At 43.2% G+C, this 19,912-nt stretch overlaps 1 protein-coding gene and 1 long non-coding RNA gene across 7 annotated transcripts; both read left to right on the forward strand.

The window, feature by feature from the left end:
* Nucleotides 1-4: 4 nt before the first annotated feature.
* LOC118112757 (regulator of G-protein signaling 14) lies at nt 5-11,523 on the forward strand. Of its 6 annotated transcripts, none has more exons than XM_035162301.2 (15): nt 5-99; nt 3,713-3,734; nt 3,892-4,043; nt 4,130-4,222; nt 4,795-4,938; nt 5,026-5,193; nt 5,277-5,358; nt 5,469-5,569; nt 5,761-5,973; nt 6,519-6,595; nt 6,901-7,027; nt 7,524-7,605; nt 8,863-8,915; nt 9,343-9,436; nt 10,477-11,523. In XM_035162301.2, exons 3-15 carry the CDS (start codon nt 3,900-3,902, stop codon nt 10,758-10,760), a joined length of 1,662 nt encoding a protein of 553 aa, XP_035018192.2. In that variant the 5' UTR covers nt 5-99; nt 3,713-3,734; nt 3,892-3,899; the 3' UTR covers nt 10,761-11,523. The 6 variants fall into 6 exon arrangements, with proteins under 6 accessions (XP_035018192.2, XP_035018190.2, XP_035018189.2 ...); XM_035162299.2 differs by lacking the exon at nt 5-99 and adding an exon at nt 140-327 and having other exon boundaries at nt 9,343-9,415; XM_035162298.2 differs by lacking the exon at nt 5-99 and adding an exon at nt 140-327 and having other exon boundaries at nt 6,522-6,595.
* An 847-nt stretch (nt 11,524-12,370) lies between these two features.
* Nucleotides 12,371-18,089, forward strand: LOC118112438. The gene is made up of 5 exons (XR_004697218.2): nt 12,371-12,510; nt 16,930-17,039; nt 17,113-17,190; nt 17,278-17,331; nt 17,687-18,089. It is a non-coding gene; the product is annotated as an uncharacterized LOC118112438 (long non-coding RNA).
* Nucleotides 18,090-19,912: the final 1,823 nt, after the last annotated feature.

The following is a 19,912-nucleotide window of genomic DNA, read 5'->3' on the forward strand; positions in this document are numbered from 1 at the left end:
TGAGCTGTGACACCAACAGTGCACCTTCAATCAAGATGTCCTGCTTCACCTGGCTCGTTGGCTCGTTGGCTGGTGCCGGGCCTCACTGAGGACACTCAGGTAAGACGTGTTCATTAACCCCTGAACCTGAGTGAGGGCTTTCAGCTGTCACACCTCTCCAGCCCCCTGCTCTCCACTCGCAGCAGTGTGCTTGCTCTCCTGAGGATGGTCACTGTCAGAAGACTTTATCGCAGGATCTGCCGCCTGGCTAAGGCTGCGGCTCAAACGCAAAACAGGAAATATGACAAATGGTGCAGCACAGCAAGTGGCATCATTGTGCATGATGAGGTATGACAATGATTTCATTGTGAACACTTCTTTGAAGTTGTTTACCTGGATTTTGGAAATGTATTTTAATCTAATCTACAATCATTTAATTGCTTTAGCTAAAGAAGAATACTCAAATCATGACAAATTCCCTGCCTCTTGAAAATCTTTTTTTAAATGAAATATGTACATGGCAGGGTACATTTTATATCTATATTTTATTTAATTCTATTATATTTTTAAGATTTTTTTTATCTGTTAGTTTTGGTATTGTACATGTGGTTGTATATTAGTGTTGTATTTGATGTATTAGTGTTGTCGGTCAGTACGTAGGCCTATAGTGTGTCAATGTTTAGTCCCTGTCATATCTGTAAAAACTATTAAAAAAATCTAATAATTGTTTGAACAAAAACGTTTGGACAAAAACATACATTTGACTTTATTCTGACTTTCACGAAACTACTGCATCGCATGATTATAGATGTTTTCTGCTTAAATCTCAGAGATTTCCTCGACACGAGCACGTTGAAGAACGTCCCGGATGCAGAAGAGTAATTGTAAATCTACTGCTGACAGTGTGTCACGGTATAAAGCTGCATCGAGTGACTCTTGCAGTGCATCAAAAGCAGAATGAGCACATCTGCCTTGACCGTGTTCCCACATCAGAGTATTTCTCAAGACGTAGGCTGAGAACAGTTTGATCAGAGTAACCATACTTCCTCTTTTGCGGCTTGTTGCTATGGCAAGACTTCCCTTACAGGCAGGAAGTAACACGATGAGTTTTTGAGTGTGTGTTTGAGGAGTGTGCATCATGTTTGGGTGGAGCACTTTGCTGTGTCCCCTGAGAGTGTGCACGTCGCATAGGAGTTCAGCTCGTAGTCTGGTGTCTGGGCCATCATGGCGAAGAACTGCAACGCGCCGAGGATTCCTGTGGGCCACATGGTGAGCTGGAACCGGTCTTTGTTTGGATGGGTTTGGTTCTGCAGCTGCTCCTGCTGGATCAGATTTATCCATTTATTTATGTTTTATCAGCCTCAACATGGTGGAACTTTAGAAGTGTGAGTGTGTAAAGTCAAAGGGGACTGAGCTGGTGTTGGGTGTGTATACTTGTAATGAACAGGAATGTCTTTTAAAAGTCTTGGGATACTTTCTCAATCTGCCTTTCTGACACTGTCAAGCCGAGATCCAGGTCTGAGTACAGACTGTTTGACAGTGGTGTTTTCTTGTGGTGGCTTGTAAAATTCATTATCCAGAACCAATGAAGCGGTATGGCTGGGGTTGGTAGCTACTGAGTCAGACGCAGTAAATGAGCCATCCCACTACGGCAAGCTGTCAAGCGGAGGCCGAGCTGGCTCCGGTCCACTCCACGTGACACCCTTAGGTTTCTTGAAATGGTTCAACTCAAAGTCAAAAGGTGAGAAAGATGTATTTCTTATAAAAGGTGGAGAAAACACGGATGTTGCAGAAGATTGATCGGTTTCTTTTCATAACTGTGTGACATGTCCGTCAATGTTGATTCTGATGAACACAAGCTATTTTGAAATAAGGAGAAAATTTCAATCGCAGATCAATCGCACAGAACATGTTTGCTTATCTTCTGCAGGGAATCCTACTCCTTACATATTGTTCTCTGCTGCTAACTGGTCAATGGTCTGAAATGATATATTATGTAGCACTTTTCTAGTCTTGATGATCACTCAAAGTGCTTAAACTGTACAGAGTTGGCCATTCACACACACATACAGTGCAGCACTTTCTCTGTTCAACTCGCACACAGTCAGTGCAGCCATCGGGGGCAATTTGGGTTTCAGTGTCTTGCCCAAGGACACTTTGGCAAGCAGAATGGGGAAGACCGGAATCAAACCAACTTCCGATTTAACGGGTGACCCTCTCTACCTCCTGAACCACAGCCTCCCCAGAATGAAAGGTGCATGACTATAGGACCTTTCAGGACGATTTTCATGCAAAATTATATATATAAACGTTTTGTTGCGTCATTCCTCTTATGTACTTACTTATACTCCAACAATGAGTTTAGACGACAAAACTTTCAACTTTGATTCCCAAGAATTCTGCATTACTTTAAAAACCAGAGCTAGATTTAGGCCTTCGGCTTTTACCTGTTTTTTTTGTGTGACATGAGTCGATGCTGAGAGAGACACACGTTTTTAACAACCCAACACGTATCTGTCTGTATGACTCAGCAATCGAATCTGGCTAAATCAAAACATTTTGTGAAAACCATGACCTGCATTTCAGGCAAATTCAAATCAAGAAAGCTGCATGTCCGTGAATGACCGCGGTGCTATGTCGAGCTCCGATCAGTGGAGAATGAATATGAAGAATGAAAATAAAAGCAAGAAGAACCAACAGAAGAGTTAAGTCAGTAGGAGTTTAATTAAACATTTAAACGACTTGTGAGGCAACATTGAAGAAAGTAGGACGTTTTTTCTTTTCTTCTTGAAGAACTGAACCACTTGATTGGACAAAGGACGTTGAGAGTGTGACAATGTTACTTCCAACTTTATTTTTACAAACTTTTACACCTGGTGTGTACTCGGCAGAAGTAACACAATCACACACATGCACACACAGGTTCGCGCGGCTATCCTCATTAAGACTTTGCATTGACTTCCATTCATTGTGGACAGCCAAACCAATACCTCCTAACCGCAACTATGCTGAATCCATACCTAACCTGAACCTAACCACAATGCACCTCTTACCACAAATCTTACCCAGGAGCTCAGAAAGGATGTGTCGCTTCATTAGGACCAGGTTTCGGTCCCCATGTGGTCTACTAGTCCGAACAGGGTCAGTGTTCATGCTAGTCAGGGTCCTAATGAGTTAGCAAAAATAAGTATAAACACATTTTAAACAGATTCAGTTAACCTGCTGATCTGATATCCGTCCCTGTTGGGGGACAGATTTGTACTTTGGTTCTTCAGAGTAACAGACAAACATGTTTGTCGCCACAGAATCATTTGCAAAGAGAATGTAATGTGCTCTGAAAGCTGAATGACTTATTTTCTTCAGTGTCACAACCACTTCCTGTGAGAACAGCCAGGGCTGATTGCACTAAACCACTCTTACATGAAGGGGGAAACAAAAAGTACAAAATAACATGCAGCTGGTGTTAACTTTTCACTTCCTTAATGTCAGCCTCTGTGCTTTGAATACATGTGACTGATTGATTATATCATTATGAATTTACATTTACTGTTTTTATGATTTTCAGTCAATAGTCAAGTGACTGTTGAACTGAGAGGAAAGTTTCTTAGGAAGTACAGGAATTTGTCCAGTTACACCAGCGACCACTCGTCCGTGATGACCTGTATTCAGTCTTATCAGATGTTTTCTCAAGTTTGAATTTGTTTTAAGTGTTGTTTTATCTCTCTCTTCACAGAGCCAGGCGGTGTCAGACGGAGGTAAGCGTGAACTGTCGACGTGCACACTGGCAATCCTGTATTTCTACAGTCTGAACATGTCCATGCACGACAGATGAAAATATCTGATTCAGTCTCATTCTTGGTCATGCTTCTCCGTGCTGATAGCTGGGTGTGTTTGTGTCTGGATGTGTTGTAGAGCTGAACATGTCTGCACGGAGCTGTGGAGGCAGCAGCTCCAGTCTCCCGGGGACTCCGGGGGGAGAGGCCGGCCCTGCCAACAGCGTGCTGAGCTGGGCTGTTTCGTTTGAGAAGCTGCTGGAGGACCCCTCCGGTGTCCGTTACTTCACGGTGAGTTTCACCCGACACACATACAAGCTTTCCAATGACCCCTCACTAGAGGTGTGTGTGTTCATGCAGTGTGTGTTTCTCCACAGGCCTTCTTGAGGTCTGAGGTGAGTGCAGAGAATATTTTATTCTGGCAAGCTTGTGAGAAGTTCAGGAAGACACCACCCACCTGCCTGGACGAGGTAGATGACGCTTTTTTTGCAACCATTTGCATTGTTTGATAAATATTCCTGTGTTTTTTTTTATTGTAGACAAGAAGTTGAATATTTACAGTGATTGTAAACTGAGCTGCTATGTTCTTCTAAATGAATCCATGTAGTGATCTGCAGCCACAATGTGTGATTCAATGATGTTAACAATGTTTACGCAGCATTTTCAACAACAGATACATTTCCTGTTGACTTCAGTGATACATGAAGCTGTTTGAGACAAAAACGTCTGCAGCAACCTCTCAAATAACAGTAGCATAAAAGCTTACATCAACTTTTGTGCTGCGATTTCTCATTTCTCTGAGAAACAACTCAAATTTGAATTACTTATTGATTGTATGACTTTCAGTGGATGAATGGAAAGAGTGGATTTCATTCTTATTGGTACAGGATGTAAAAAAAAATTCAAAAGGGAAGACACCAACCAAATGAAAACATAGACTCAGGTGAAATGGAAAGTGAAACTGGTTCACTGTGTCACTCAGTCAAACAAAGTTTAGGTATCAAGATGATGATTTGGTCTGAGAGCACTGTTGTATTTCCAGCTGAAAACAGCGGCTCGCTCCATCTACAACACCTACCTGTCCACCAGCGCTCCCTACTCGGTCAACATCGATGACACCGCCAGGACGGAGGAGAAGGACCTGGAGCAGCCCACACCCGACATGTTTAACAAGGCCCAAGCACAGGTCTGTTTTAGAGTCCGTTCTTAGCACAGTAACACAGTGCCGGTGCCTCGGCTGACAATGTGTACCACTGTCCCTGCTCTGCGTCAGATATTCAAGCTGATGAAGATGGACAGCTACAGGCGCTTCGTGCGTTCTCCTGTGTACCACAGCTGCACCTTGGGAGGAAAACTTCTTCCTCAGCCCTCCAATGAGCAGCTTCGCCTGGGATCCTGGGAGGACGTGGCCACAAGAAGCCCCTCGTTCTGTGACACAAAGGTAGATGGCTGAGGAGGAAATGGCCAGGGAGGGGAAACTATTTTTGTTCTTAATTTTGCTGAAAGAACTTGTGTCTCAAACAGAACAAGAAGTCAGACTCTAACAGTTTGCCAGGGGGCAGGGGTGTCTCAGAGAAACCGCAGCAAAACAGAGGATCCTGGGGAGGTACAGTTCCTGTCGAGTGACGAACAGTGGGCATCTGTGTTTAGGCCTCAATTCACATCCTGTGACTTTATTCCATGCTGACTTTTATTTCTTGCCATCAATTCCAATAGATTTATCCAGCACACAGGGTGCAGGCTCCCGGAAGGAATCCCATATGTCGGCAGTATCAACCAGCAGCGTGGAGCCTGGTTCCCTCTGCAGGCAGATGGAGGTCAGTGCATTGGCAGTGGCAATGGGTTTTTGGTTTGTTTTGTAGCTGAAGCTGGTTTATGTGAAATTGGTTATAGACAGTGAGGCACACATGAATGTACATATGTGAAATGTCTTACTCTAGGTATATATATTTTTTAAAAGTCATTTCCTCTCTTCTCTCTCTCTCTCGCTCTCTCTCTCTCTCTGTAGAACGGCAAATCAAGTCCCCGCTCTCCAGACCAGGGAAGTGGGAGTCGGATAGAGGTGGAAGGGGGCTACTGCTGTGTCTACCTACCCGATGGCAGTGCCTCCCTGGCCCCCACGCGGAACGGCCAACCCATCAAAAACATGCTGGCCAGCCTGTGTGAAAAGAGAGGCTTCCCACTGAAAGATGTCACCATCTACCTTCACGAGAAGGACAAGGTGAGCGGCCGGTCACAGCTTTAAAGGTCCAGTGTGTAAGATTGAGGTGAAAGGGATCTATTGGCATAAATTGCATATAAAATAATCCAAGTGTTTTTCATCTAAATAGTTTTCTTTATCCTAATTTGGGGGTATTTATATTTAAATACTTTATATTTATATCAGGAGCGGGTCCTCTCTACGGAGGCCACCATGTTTTTTTACAGTAGCCCAAACTGGACAAACTAAACACCTTTTGAGTTTTTATGACAACTGAAGACTACCATAGGTTCTCCTTCATGTTTGGAAGGGGAGGGTGAGGTGAGGGGTATTCAGCTGCAATATGAAACTTCACCACTAGAAGTCACTAAATCCTACACACTGAACCCTTAAGAAATAATATCAACTGGACGACACTGTAAAGTATAGACTATGCTCTTCCTGTCCCAACATCCGTCCCTCAAAGCTTCTTTTCACGTTGGACTATCTGTCTAACTCAAGTGTCCCAGGTTGAAGCTGACCTCTGTAACCTCTCTCGGTCTGTAACACCGTTGCTCTCTCTGCAGCAGCCCTTATCGCTGGACCAGGACTGCTCCGTACTGAGGGATCAGCAGGTCTCCCTCGAGCTCAGGGTGATGTTTGCGTGAGTCAAATGTGTCACTTCCTTTGCTTCCTTTTTTTTTCTGTCTGAGCCTCGCAGGGTTTCACACCCTCATCCCCCACTACAGCATGTCACTTCTCACCATGTTGGAGGGAAGTCCGTGGGTTAACACCAGACCTAGAGACGTTTGACTCGCTGGCCCAAAATGATTTGAGTCATCATTTGCACTATATGCAATTAGAGCAGTTTCTGCATTAAATCATATTTGGATTTCCTGCTGAGATAACATTGGGTGTGTGATTTCGCTGACTTCTCTGATTTGCATGACTTGTCAATATGTGTTTCAGGCTGGAGATCGCCTTCACTGGTAAGACAGTGGGGATCATGGTGAAGTCCAGTAAGACGTTGCAGGACGCCCTCTCTGCAGTGATGCAGAAGCACGACCTCAAGCCACAAGAGGCCCTTGTCACCATGGTGAGTGTGTTTCTGAATGAATGAGACCATAATATGTAGCCTGTTCCCCAGATAACATCTTTTCTCAATTATACAGGAAGGAGCATTTTTAAAAACTCATGAATAGACACGTAATGATACAAGCATGTTAGAAAAGTTCTCTGATATTTTCAACCTACTAAATTTCACAAAAGTAATTCACATCAATGACTCACTACCGTCTATCACATTTGTTAAAGTATAATCCTTTTTCAAAATGCGTTCTGTCTGTCCCATCAGCAGCCGTTGCCAGGCAACGGATTACATGTCAGTGGGCATGTTAATATTTATATCAAATCTGTCATTTTAATGTGATTACTGAAAGGGGAATGTGTAACACCATTTTGTTATTGGACTAAGTAATGAGATGACATCATTTTAGTAATGAGGTGGATCTTGATCTTCACAAAACTGTGCAACTCATTGTGTGTCAGTCCAACTGAACTCTTTCATGTTTTATTCTCTTCTTCGTTTTAAGGTTGGAAGCGATGAGCCTGTGAACATGAGCAGCTCTGTGTTAGGATTGGCCAATAAGACGCTACGACTTGACAAATCCAAAGGTTAATGTTCTTGTCAACTTAAAACAAAACTGTTTTACTTTGATATAAACTAGAAAGAACTAGAATATCAGTAGAGCACATACCTCCGCCAAGGCTCAACAGCTCCCTTAAATTCAATCAAGTTGCACCAAATTTCACACACCCAGAGATATTAGTTACATGTGCCAGATTGATTTTTTTTATTTTTTTCCATCAAGATCCATGAATTATTCTTGGTAAATTGGTGAAAATGTTGAAAAAAGTCTATCTTGCAATGTTAAAGAAAAAAATCCTGGTTCCGCCCGCTCATCCTGATACAGTTTAATTCTTTCTTCCCTGACCCTGATTGGGTTTTTATTGGGATCTGCACCAAGTTGCACACACTCATGAATCAGTCCACTAAACATGTCTGATATTTGTTTTTCTTTTAGATCATAAATCATTCTGACAAATCAACAACATTTTAAAAAATATTACAAAAACTGATAACGATTTTGCGATCCAGACCTGCACCAAAACTTAACAGGTTCTTCCTCGGGTCATGCCCCACCCGTCCAACACATTTCGTTGTGTCCTGTTTGTTTCATTTGATCACACTGCTCTTCAAAGCAGAGGATAAAATAAACTTTGGCAAATGAGGACAACATGATGAGGCACATACTATCTTTCAATCCATGGTAGTTTTTTGTTTGTCTGTGGTAGACCTGAGGGATTACGCTTTATGTGACCTCTTCTGAATACTGCCTGAACCCTGCCTGTGCCTGTGCCTGATACACTGTATGTGATGAGAGTGACTGAAGTGTTTCTGCATGTTAAGCGGGGAAGAAGAGAAATCCCTGTCAATGTCCACTTCACTGCCCTGGTTGGTTTTTTCTTCTTCTCCTCTGCGTCACTGTCTGCACGTTCCTCTCTTCCTGCTCTGATTTCTTTGTGTATTTGTGTGTTGCTTTTTTTTTGTCTTTTCATTCTTCTCTGTGGGTTGAAATGTCAGAGACCATTTTGTTTGTTGAGCGCCGTGTCACTTCGAGTTCACTCACTTGATCTCCCCGACCGCTGAGAGACCAGAACCGACTTCACCTCGGATCAGTGCTCCCCGCCTCACATCCGCAGCACTTAGAAAGGAGAGGGGCTGAATCGCACCAGTTACATTCTAGTCAAGAATATTTTTATTTGGCTAATGTCTGTGTTTAGGTTCCGTACCATCATCACATGACCACTGAGGAGTTTCTGTACCAGGAAATACTAAACTCATTTTGTGTATTTGTGTGGTTTGAACAGGAAAAGAGCAGAGCAACATTTCCAGAAGCAGTGGTTCAGCTGTAGCCACACAGGTGAGGCTGCTGAGATGCTCTTGGTTGTTATTATTAATATTACTATTATCTAAATAAAGATAATGAAGGTTATCATCTAAATACCAAGGCTGTGTGAAGAAGGGACAATAACCCCTTTTGACAACTGAAAGCTAGCACATGTTTGGAAGGGGAGGGTGAGGTGAGGGGTATTCAGCTGCAACATGCAACTTCCCCACTAGATGTCACTAAATTCTGCACACTGAACCTTTAAATCTGGTTGCTGACAGTATATACAGTGCACTATGGTGTTTTTTGTTAACAAAGCTTAAGGCTTAGACGTCACCAATTCTCTCCAGTAAGAAGTTTAAATATTGTGTGATTTCATTCATATTAGTTACTTGGATTTACAACCTGTGAAATGTTGTTCTATATGTAGACAATATTGGAATCTGTTCTGGTCCTGCAGGCAGGAGCGGCGAGTGGAGGTGGCGCGCTGGCCAGATCATCGACAGACCGAGCCAGGACTCATTCCAAGCCCAGTAAGAACCGCGACATAGATGGTAGGAGGCCTCAGCAGTAACAAGGAGGGTTGGGCGATATAGCAGCACGTATTGTAAGATGATTAAGAAAATACAACCCCTCGATGAGGCGGCCATAACTATACAGAATATATAGGTTTCAATCAATCAATGTACTGAAAAATCTGGTTTTCAGTTTGAGCTTGGAAATGTCTTCTTGACCTTGGATGAAATGTGACCCTACAGCACAAAAGAAGTGGACACTGTTCAAAAGTTTTTTTCTTTTTTACAAAGCAGTCTCACCACAAAGTGCATTTAAAAGCTGAATTGTAATTCCATCACATGTTTTGCAGCAGATTACAGCAGGATTACAACAGAATGGAATAACTAGAGCGCATATACCTCTGTCAAGATCCAACAGTCCCCTTATGAAAGCACGTTCAAATTCACCAGATCAGGGTTTTAATTTGGATCTTAACCAAATTGCACAGACTCAGAAATATCAGTCCCTTAAATGTGCTTGATTTTTCAATTATTCTCTGAGAAATCATAAAAAATGTGGAGAAAAATGCCCAAAATTACAATGTTAAAGAAAGTAGGGAAAACATTCAGATCCACACCGAAATTGTATGTGTTCTCTCTCTTGACCCATTACACATCCTTCCACCCAGTTTTATAATAATTTGTTCCATTTATAAAAAAATATATAAAATCTACATAATGGACCAAGTGGCGAGACTGTTTTGTCAGATTCTTTTAACAAAGGTCATCAAAGAACTTGAAGTATTTCAGGAAGCTGCATTTCCAGTAAAATCATATACATAAAACAATAGTGCAACTAAATCTTGTATATCGATAAAGATTTGATCCATATCACCCAACCCTAGTATCTAGTCAGGACAGAAGTTTTAGTTCTTACATGGAATGTTATTTTTCTGAAATTCTGCTTTTTAAAGCTTTATTGAGCAAGAATACGTTGAAAGTTTTAAGCATACTACAACATATTCTCTTCTACAAAATTGGAATACCTCAGGCTGATTAAGATAAATGTTGGGATGATCTTGATATTCCGTCTGCGTCAGGGTTTCTGGACATGCTGACGAAAGCTCAGTGCTGCAGGGTGGACGACCAGCGGGGCCTTCTGACCAAAGCGCAGCTACAGGTGCCGCTGTTTCTGCAGCTGCCCTCAGACCAGGGGCCCAACATGGAGTCAAAGGAGCGCGGTGCAACCAGCTCTTCCGCTGCAGAGCCCAAAGAGAAATCAGGGAACAAGACGCCACTGCCTCCGCGTCCAGCTGGAGCAGTGAAGGGAGTCCCTGAATCGGCTGAATCTGAATCGAAAGACTTAAGAGAAACTGCAGTTTGAAAAGCATCCATGTGTTGGGATGGACTCAGACAACACGCAGTGTGATGTTGCCCATCACAGAAAACAAACAAATTTTAGTCCGAACTTGTTAAGCACTTTTTATGACTGTTTGCGTATAAGCTCTGAGACAGCAGTGAGCTACCACCTCTGCTGGTGATGACCGGCCTCATGAGGAAGAAGAGATCATGGAAAGCATTTATAGTGTCATCTAAAAACACTACACACCCCGAGGGGGTATGTTTGCTATGAAATGTTTGATGCACCCCTAAATGTAAGAAAAGAAGTTAAATCTCAAGATTTCACCCTGATAACCGAGTGTTTGAATAGTGTTCCTGTGATATTTAATGCTGTACAGTGTGAGTTTGTTTCTTCCAGCTTTTCTCCAAACTCTAAGCTAAAACATGTTTCTGTGCAGGAACCGGTGAATGTCCAGACGGGCTTTTTTGAAGTGTACTGCATGATTGCATTTTCTTAATTGAATATTTTTGTAATGCTTTTACAGCTTTTAATATTTTTAATTATTGTTTTCATATCGTGTGCCTATACTTGTGATTGTGGAATGTATGTTTGCGCTACTGGTTTGCCGTGATGGCACTTCATGAAGCCCTGGTCAAGACCTGTTTTCCTGTCACTCTATATTCTACTGTACATCAGGTTCCAGATCTGTTTGAGTAAAGTGATCTTATGGAGAGTGAGTCCGATGTTGTGATCATCATAAATATCACAGGGTGTATGCAAAGAATTAAAATGTTTCATAATGGAACGTGATCCTTTTTGTCCGTGTTTGCTGATAGGGGAGGGAAAACGTCTGCTTTCACCTTTATAGCCTCAGACAGGACCTTTATTTTGACACTGAGGTCAGATTCTGGTTTGATAAATGTTATGTGATTTGGTTTTATACAAAGTGCAGCCGGCGCCCATTGACCCAGTGGACTGGCTGTATGAGTCATGCAGTGTCAGACCGGTCAGTATAGTTGTAACCCTCTTCGGTTGATTACGTGCTTCCATGTGCCTCCTTTACTTGAGTCTTGTCATGTAATGATGTCATTTCTGCACAGTGATGGGGACCATTGCAGCCCTCTGATTGGCCCGTTGCGATCAGTTTTTGGCCAATAACTCGCCTCGTGTCTGCAGACTTGTTGCTGGCAGGTGTTTTCCAGTCGAGGAGCCTGAGAGGACTATTACGGGGGAAGTGTTTAGCCATTGTGTGGGTTACAAAACAAATTAGCTGAGTCATAGATGGATTATTGCACATGGATGATGTCAGCAGCATCCATATTTCCCAAAAGGCATCTGATTCACCCACCTTGTCTGTATCAGCTTGTACTAGTCACTGAAGTTATTAACCTGAAACAATGAACAAAGCTGTATGTGGACGCGTCAATGTGCAGAGTTCAATACCGGTTTGTCCCACCCACTGCCGGGCTGATGGAGACATTGTCATGCACAGCTATGATTGGCACACCTGGTGTGTGTGTGTGTGTGTGTGTGTGTGTGTGTGTGTGTGTGTGTGTGTGTGTGTGTGTGTGTGTGTGTGTGTGTGTGTGTGTGTGTGTGTGTGTGTGTGTGTGTGTGTGTGTGTGTGTGTGTGTGTGTGTGTGTGTGTGTGCGTGGTGCGTCGGCAGACCTATGAATGGGCAGAGAGGGGTGTGCTCTCGCAGACACCATAGCAGCAGTGAGATGAGGAGTGCCGTCTACTACACCGCACGTCTGCTGAACTGAGAGAAGGGAAGAGGGAAGACGAAGGGAGGTGAGTGTCTGAATTACCCCCCCGAAGCATTTCATCAATATCATTCATCTGGGTGATCGCTGTGCTTGTACAGTCAGTAGATGAGTGTGCCTGTCCTCTGTCCCTCTGTCACTCCCATCATTCATCCTCCCCTCCTCTGTGTCTCATGCTTTCTTCAGATAATCTCATTGAGCTCATGAAGATTGAGCTCCGGCTCTTTCTTCTCTCTTTTATTTTCGAGCTTGTAAGAGGTTTTTTTGATACCTTAAAAGAAAAGTGTTCTAATGGGAGCTCTGCAAGATTCTGTGCCTTTGAGCGTCCTGCAGGGAGAAAACATAAGTGCTGTAAAACAAAAGCCATCCATCAGATCAACGCTCGCACGTTTACTGTGCATTGACAGATTCTGCTGAGCCGGTGAAGGACGTGGAGTCTGTGCTCAGTGTGTTGAAACTGAAAATGATAGTGCATTCATTAGCACTGAAGCAGTTATCAGATGAGATACACATGCCTGAGCTGCGATTCAGGCTGGGAGCAGCTGTGTCGGGCGTCTCCAGACTAAATCCATCCAGCTGGGGGGGTTACATTGTGTGTGTGTGTGTGTGTGTTAATGTGTCACACCTGAACGTGGCAGAACAGACGGCCCATCATCATCAATTACAGGACATCATGTCCTTGTCCCTGTGAGCCGTCTTAATGTGCTCTCTGGACGGCTGCTGGTGCAGCTTCTGGCCACATGCACACCTCCGTGCACTGACCACCTCTGTGTGCATGCATGTGCACGTATACAGCCTCTACGATTACGCACATCCGGCACATGTGAGCTCATGCGACGTTCACCACAGATGTGCTGAGGCCACAATGTCAGACCAGGACTTCAGATTGACCTCCTGGTCTGGAGCTACACAGTGATTAGTGGACCCGACAGATTGGAAACCATCTTCAAGGTCTTCATCACTCAACCTGGGGCTTATGGGACATTTCCTGTCACTGTCATTACTGCTAGATGATCGAATGAATGGACATTGATGATCTCCAGCAGGTATTTGTTTGATAGATGGGCAGACGTTTTGTGGCGAGTTGCAAGAAGACAGCAGGAGTGAAGATGTAGGTGTAATTTGGCTGTACTGCTCCCTCATATCTTTCCTTTTCTTATGAAACACACACACACACACACACACTGAGATTAAGCTCAAGAAGCTCTTATTGCATTGCGCTCCTCAGTTGGGGAGTTAATTAATACTGACCCAACATTAAAACTGAGCTAATGGTCTCTGCTGCTGGATTCAAATCACAGGAGCAGAATTTCTGCTGATAAGATGCAGATGTTCGCTTCAGCATTATATTCACAATCTCGTAGAATAAATACTCTGTTGTTGAACTATTATACCTCAGATTTATCATCCTCCTCTTGTCGTGTGTCAGTCAGAGTGATGGGGAGGAGGAGGAGCAAAGGTTTGGGAGGACTGGGAGGCAAAACATTCTTTTTGACCATCCTTGCAGAAAGAGTTGAGTAGCTTTTAAGTCCAAAGTCTTTTTTATTGCTTTTGTGTGGTCACGTAATAGTGTCTGAGCATTTGTGCATTTGTGCGTGTTGTCGGGCGTGTCACTTTGTTGGTTTGCTCATGTGTGCTAATTGGTGGAGAAGTGATTCTCAAAGCAGCTAAGATGCATTTCCTGCAGCTTCAGCTCCTGCCTGTGTCGCCTCCGTCCTTAAAATTTAGCGTTGGGTCATTGTCGGGGTCTGCCAAGGAGGGATTTCTCATGTACGCAAAGACGGGTAGACAGTGACACAGAAAAACAGGGTGAGGTGAAATCATTCTCTGTGAGGTCATTTCCTTGCGGGCGCTGGTCAGAGAGAGAGAGCACTCAGGACTCAGTGAAAGCCTGCCCAGCCATCAGGGCTCAGATTATCCTGCTCTGCTCCTCAAAGGGCTGTAATGCACATTTTAAACTAAGTGCAGGAAGAACAACAGCCTTACCCAGGCCTGGGTGTGCCAACTGAACCATCATGTATGTGGTAATAGGCCTCGTGTGAAAGAAGCGAGGACTCCAGTTGGTAAGTCCCTCTGGGGATTCAGTTGTTTCATTGAATGCGGTCCAGCAGGTAGGGTCTTGTTGGATATCACATATAATCAAATCCAACTGGGACTTTCTAATGGAGTTCCCCACAGCATCAAATATGATGCTACCACTGACGTCAGCCATCACAGGGGGCGAGTGAGTTCCTGTCGATCAGCCCCCATTCATTCTTTATGAGCTGAACACTTCCTGTGGAGCAGCGGGCTGAAGCAGAGAGCAGGGTGGTCTGTGGATCAGCTTTTTAATATGTCTTGGCTCGGCAGGAGAGGTCTCGAGGAACCTACATCTTGGGAAGAAATCATTTCATCATCCTAGTTACTCAGTGGGCTATAAACTACACAAAACATACATTCCCATCCAAGTTAGAACAATTCTGTACATTTCACCAGAAAGGTTTCCACCATAGACTGTCTATAAGGATGGACGGCACGTCTCCACTTCCTTCCACTTTCCACAAATGAAGCTAAAATATCCCCAATACCAACGCTGCCATCTTGCACATTTGGAGTCTGAGCAGTAACGATGATGGGGTGGAGCCACGGTAGCGAAGTCCCGCCGATACACGCGCTCGACCAATCGTGAGTCAGTCTCAGAAGTACCAAATAACTCAAACAAAGCACATAAACAAACATCAGTGTGATATGAACTACCTAAAATGACAGAAACCATCTTTGTGAAAAATGTATTTGACATGTGCTTTGACTTTGGTCCAATCTGCTAACATAGAGGAGGCACGATGCATGACCTGTAGTGCAGCTAGTATTGAGTACAATGAGTATTTGTACTCATACTATCCAATCAGGGCCACCGACTCAGCGAATGCAACAATATTTAATGGGTGTATTGTAAACAGTTTTTTAAATAGTAAAATCTGTGTACTATATTATCATGAAGATAAACAGATTCATTGATTTATGCTTAATAGTCCAAGTGTCTACTCCCATTAATAAAGCCATTAATCACAGTTCTGCGATGTGTGCATGAGATGTTGTTAAGCACCAGACAGAGGAATTCAAAAAAGTCCTATAACATCATTCTAATCATGATGTACCATGACAAAAACAAAGCTACACCACAAGATGCTCTTACAGATGGTTCCCAAACTTTCAGCGACGTCCCGTGGCCTCAACAGATGGATGGAGCTCTGGACAACTACAGCTCAGATGTCATGTGGTTGATGAAGGCCGTGCTTTGTAGCTGAAAGATTAGTTAGTGCACCGTGTGTTTATATTTTCAGTCAGACTTCACGTTTGTTTTGTACAGAATACCTACTTTATATAATGGCTTCATGATGAGCAACACGTTTCAACCACATCTTCCAAATTCCCTGATGTCTCCTCTGTGATTACAATCCCATCTGTTAGAAACCAGGCAGAGTGAGAAACCAGTAAACCACCCGTTTGTGATGAAAAGCCGACGTTTGGATCTGATCAAACTGGTCATGGGTCAGACAGAGGCAGACATGAACAACACTATTATATCACATCGACATCACTGGACTATAAAAAATGTCAGTCTTATGCGACTGACCCAGTCCCAGAGGGGGTTTGTTCCCGGCCGCTGAGGCTCCTGACGCCAGCTGTGGATGTGGCTGTGTCCAGTGTTCACTGTGACCTTTCAGTGCTGCAGGAGGTGGTTTTTCTCCTTCTTCTCATCGGGTGTCGCAATCTTCTGCCTCCTTTTGTATGTCATTCTTTTTTTTTACCTCCCCCCCAAGGATGTTATGGTTTCACCAGCGTCTGTTTGTTTTCAGCAGGATTACGCAAAGACTATTAACAGATTTCCACAAAACTTCGGGAAACAATGGGACTTGGGCCAAGACAGTACACAATAAATCTTGCGAGGATCCACGGATTCACTTTCTTTTACGTATGCCCTCTTCCTAGTGCCATGGTAGTTTTGAATATGTAATATGCTTTTAAAGGTTCAGTGTGTAGAATTTAGTGACATCTAGTGGTGACATCTTCAAACAATAATGGGAGCAGCAGCAGCAGCAGCAGCATCTACATAGTGAGATAATAAACTTGGAAGACCAGGGGGAAACCACTGAGGGAAAAACCAAACATTGAAATCAGTGAAGTGAGTCTGAGTCACAGTCGCCATCTACTGAAAAGAGACCAGAACTGCAGACTCCTCAGCTCGCCTGTGACGTCTCATTCATTTGTGTCCATCAGGAGCTCGAGATCAATCTTGGATCAGTTGAACCTTGCATTCATAGCCTGGTCTGCGGCTTCACGCCAAGTACGTCCTCTCTGAGAGGCTTTGTGTGAAATGTCTGGTATTTAAATGTTGTTGTTGCAAATCAACCAAACGACTGAGTAGCTCCTCATTATTCTGTCTCCTGTCTTTTCATTTTTACAGTCAGAGCTTCCAAAGGACATCATCAATCTCAAAGCTCCGTCAGCACTGAACGTCTGCTGAGGAATAATAGAAGTAGAAAAAATTCAGCCATGGAGCAGAAGACAAATGAGGTGAGTGAAACACTGATATGCAAAACACCGGAGTCATTCTGGCCGTGTCTCACACGAGCATCCATCTCTGCAGAGTTCCAACACCACCTCTCCTCAGAAGCAGATGAAGAACAGGTCCAAGTCAACGGAGGAGATGCAACAGTCGAAGAAGGTGAGCAGCGGCCCGACGTCCAAACATCCTGAGTATCTCTCGCCTCTGATCAGATCTTTATTCTGACCGTCCTGTGTAATCTCACAGGCCTTTTCCTCACAAAAATCCCTCCCCGGCAGACCAGAGCTGGACAACGTGAAGGTGAGCTGTGTGTGTGTAGTCGTATGTCAGTGCTCGAGAAGTGTCTGTACTCCTTTACGCAAAAACTACAGGATGGATTACCAGGAAACTTGTGGTATGGCTCAGGGGGAAAATCTTTCAATTTTGGTTTGGATCTGGATCAGAGGACGAACCCAGGAAATTCTTTCACTTACTTTGACATTGTGAGATAAGACCTTTTTCCACATTTTCGTTGATTTCTCAGAGATTAGTTAATGACTCTTGAATTTAAAAAACATCTTGCATGTTTAGGGGACTGATATGAGTTTGTGCCATTCTGGTGAGTTGTTATTATTGTACAGTTAAAGCATAGACACATGTGTTCCCTGTGTTGCAGGAGTGTCCCGATGGCTCTGACACACCCTCGTCCTCCACCGAAGAAAGTAATAAATAAAAGGGATCAGCAGGACTATAAAGCTACAAGATCATCATACAACAACATGATACACATATACAAATGTAAATAATGTGCACAAGGTAACATGCAAAATATTGAGGATAATAGTGAACTACATTAGAAAATCAACGAAGTGACGATTTGTTAAAGGAAACTGTAAAAGAAAAAGGTAAATTGAACAAACACACAAACGATCTGAGACAATCGCATGTCAACCAGCCGTGAGGATGCTGTCTTCATTGTACTGTCAGTGTCATATACAAACCACACTGAATGTGTCTTGAGAATAAAATGATTCCTCATCTGTTCTCACTCCAGGAATAAACTACTGCAAAACTCAAAATACTGAAAGTATCTGAATGAAAGAGCATCATTTTGTGAGGTTAAACTGATAACCCACATCCTCCTGTGTGAATGTGTGTGTGCTCACCACAGTACTTTATTCAGAAAAGACAACATAAGAAGACAAAAAATTCAATTCATGTGTTTGATAAAAAACTATAAGATAAGAGACGACATGATTTTTATTTCAGAACTTTATTTTTCCTTCATCTCCTTTATTTCATGACCCCGTCAGATTAACCCACTGTTTATTAAAACTCTACATAAATGAGTTCAATTGCTTCATCTGTAGCAGCAACAACATGTTGTTTACACACTGTTGCTTCAGTATTAATGATCTAATGAGGTCATATACAATCAAACATCAGAAGGATCAAATCAATTATTTTATAACTTAATTTTTTACATTGTTTTATCATTTCTTTTATACCTGTTTACATGTTTATAGCAACATAAACATAATTTAAACATAACATTCATTAAAGGTCCAGTGTGTAAGATTTAGGTGAAAAGGGATCTATAGGCAGAAATTTACACACTGAACCTTTAAGATACCATGGAGGAAATTATGACACACGGCCCTGTAGCACCTCCTAGAGGTCGTAGTCTCAAACTGAGGCAATAAGAGATGTGCTTAATGATTAGCTCAGGAATCAAAACCTCAGAAAAAGAAGATTGATGTAAGATATAGTTTCGTAAAGGTGTTTTTCTAAAAGTGATAAAATAAGTTAAAAGTTTTCGAGTCTCCTCGAGGGTGAAGCAATTTTTTGCATTTATGTTTTTTTTTTAACACTGTTAGACAAACTCAAGTGGTGGTTCAAAACAATATCAAAATAATAATAATAATAATAATAATAATAATAATATCAGGTAATGCGGTTGGATGAAAGTATGTTTGGCAGCTCTTTTTTTGTTTAAAATATATATACTTGTACCTTTAAGTGAAAACTCAGCACAAATGGAGTTTCCTGAGCGTCTGAGGAAGTCCAGTGGAGGACACATCATTACTTTACCTCCCAACCCCCTTTCATACTGACAATAATAAACACAAAAATAAACCGCAGCACGTCATTGATGTCCGTGCATCACTTGCCACAGGTCCAGGGACAACAAACCGACATGTCCCTCTGATCCCCTTCGCTTGATTAACAGACTGGAAAGCTTAATGAAAGCATCATCTGGCATTCCGCAGTGTAAGATTAACACAGGATAACACCGCTCTCTGGGGGTGGGGGGGTGGACAGGACGGGACTAACGCTGCGCACTTACAGTACGATGATTGGCGGGTGTCCTGAGAGGGAGGATGGCTTGTGCTGACCTGCTGGCCTCTGCCTGGTTTATCCCCAGGCTGCGCAGTGGCATCGCCTTGACTTGCACATCTGGAGAGGGGATCAGCAGCAGCATGGAGGTCCAGAACCCGGCCACAGATTTAGGCATTGCTGTGTGTGTGTGCATGTGTGTATAATTTATTACATGTGTTTTTCCATAATGTGAGTGTGCATCTCTGTTTGTCTTTCCCACTTCTTAATGCTGCACCAAATCTCAAGGATTTCTGTAACAACAACAACAACAACAACACGGCCGTTATCGCTCTCTCTGGCTCCCACCTCTCGTAGTAGTTTGGACAGCTCAGTCGGGGGGGGTCATTAAGTTCTGTTCCTCTGAGTTCATGGATGCAAATGTGTGAGGTCAGCAGGTTTCGCCGATGTGGTTGAGAGAACTGCTGATCTGACAGAACCCTAGCCCGTCTAATTATTAACAAGTGCTCCACACGGCCTGGGTTGAGGAGGAGATCGCCTGTGAGCGGTGGGGTGTGCAAGGAAA

This window comes from Hippoglossus stenolepis, chromosome 7 (assembly GCF_022539355.2).
Source record: "Hippoglossus stenolepis isolate QCI-W04-F060 chromosome 7, HSTE1.2, whole genome shotgun sequence".
Taxonomy (NCBI): domain Eukaryota; kingdom Metazoa; phylum Chordata; class Actinopteri; order Pleuronectiformes; family Pleuronectidae; genus Hippoglossus; species Hippoglossus stenolepis.

What these genes read in the sequence shown, in the direction of transcription:
- LOC118112757 (XM_035162297.2), top strand. Translation starts at nt 205, where the DNA reads ATGGTCACTGTCAGAAGACTTTATCGCAGGATCTGCCGCCTGGCTAAG. An exon ending in GAGCTCAGGGTGATGTTTGC is followed by an intron (nt 6,596 to 6,900) that starts GTGAGTCAAATG and finishes TATGTGTTTCAG; the next exon opens with GCTGGAGATCGCCTTCACTG. An exon ending in TAAGAACCGCGACATAGATG is followed by an intron (nt 9,437 to 10,476) that starts GTAGGAGGCCTC and finishes CGTCTGCGTCAG; the next exon opens with GGTTTCTGGACATGCTGACG.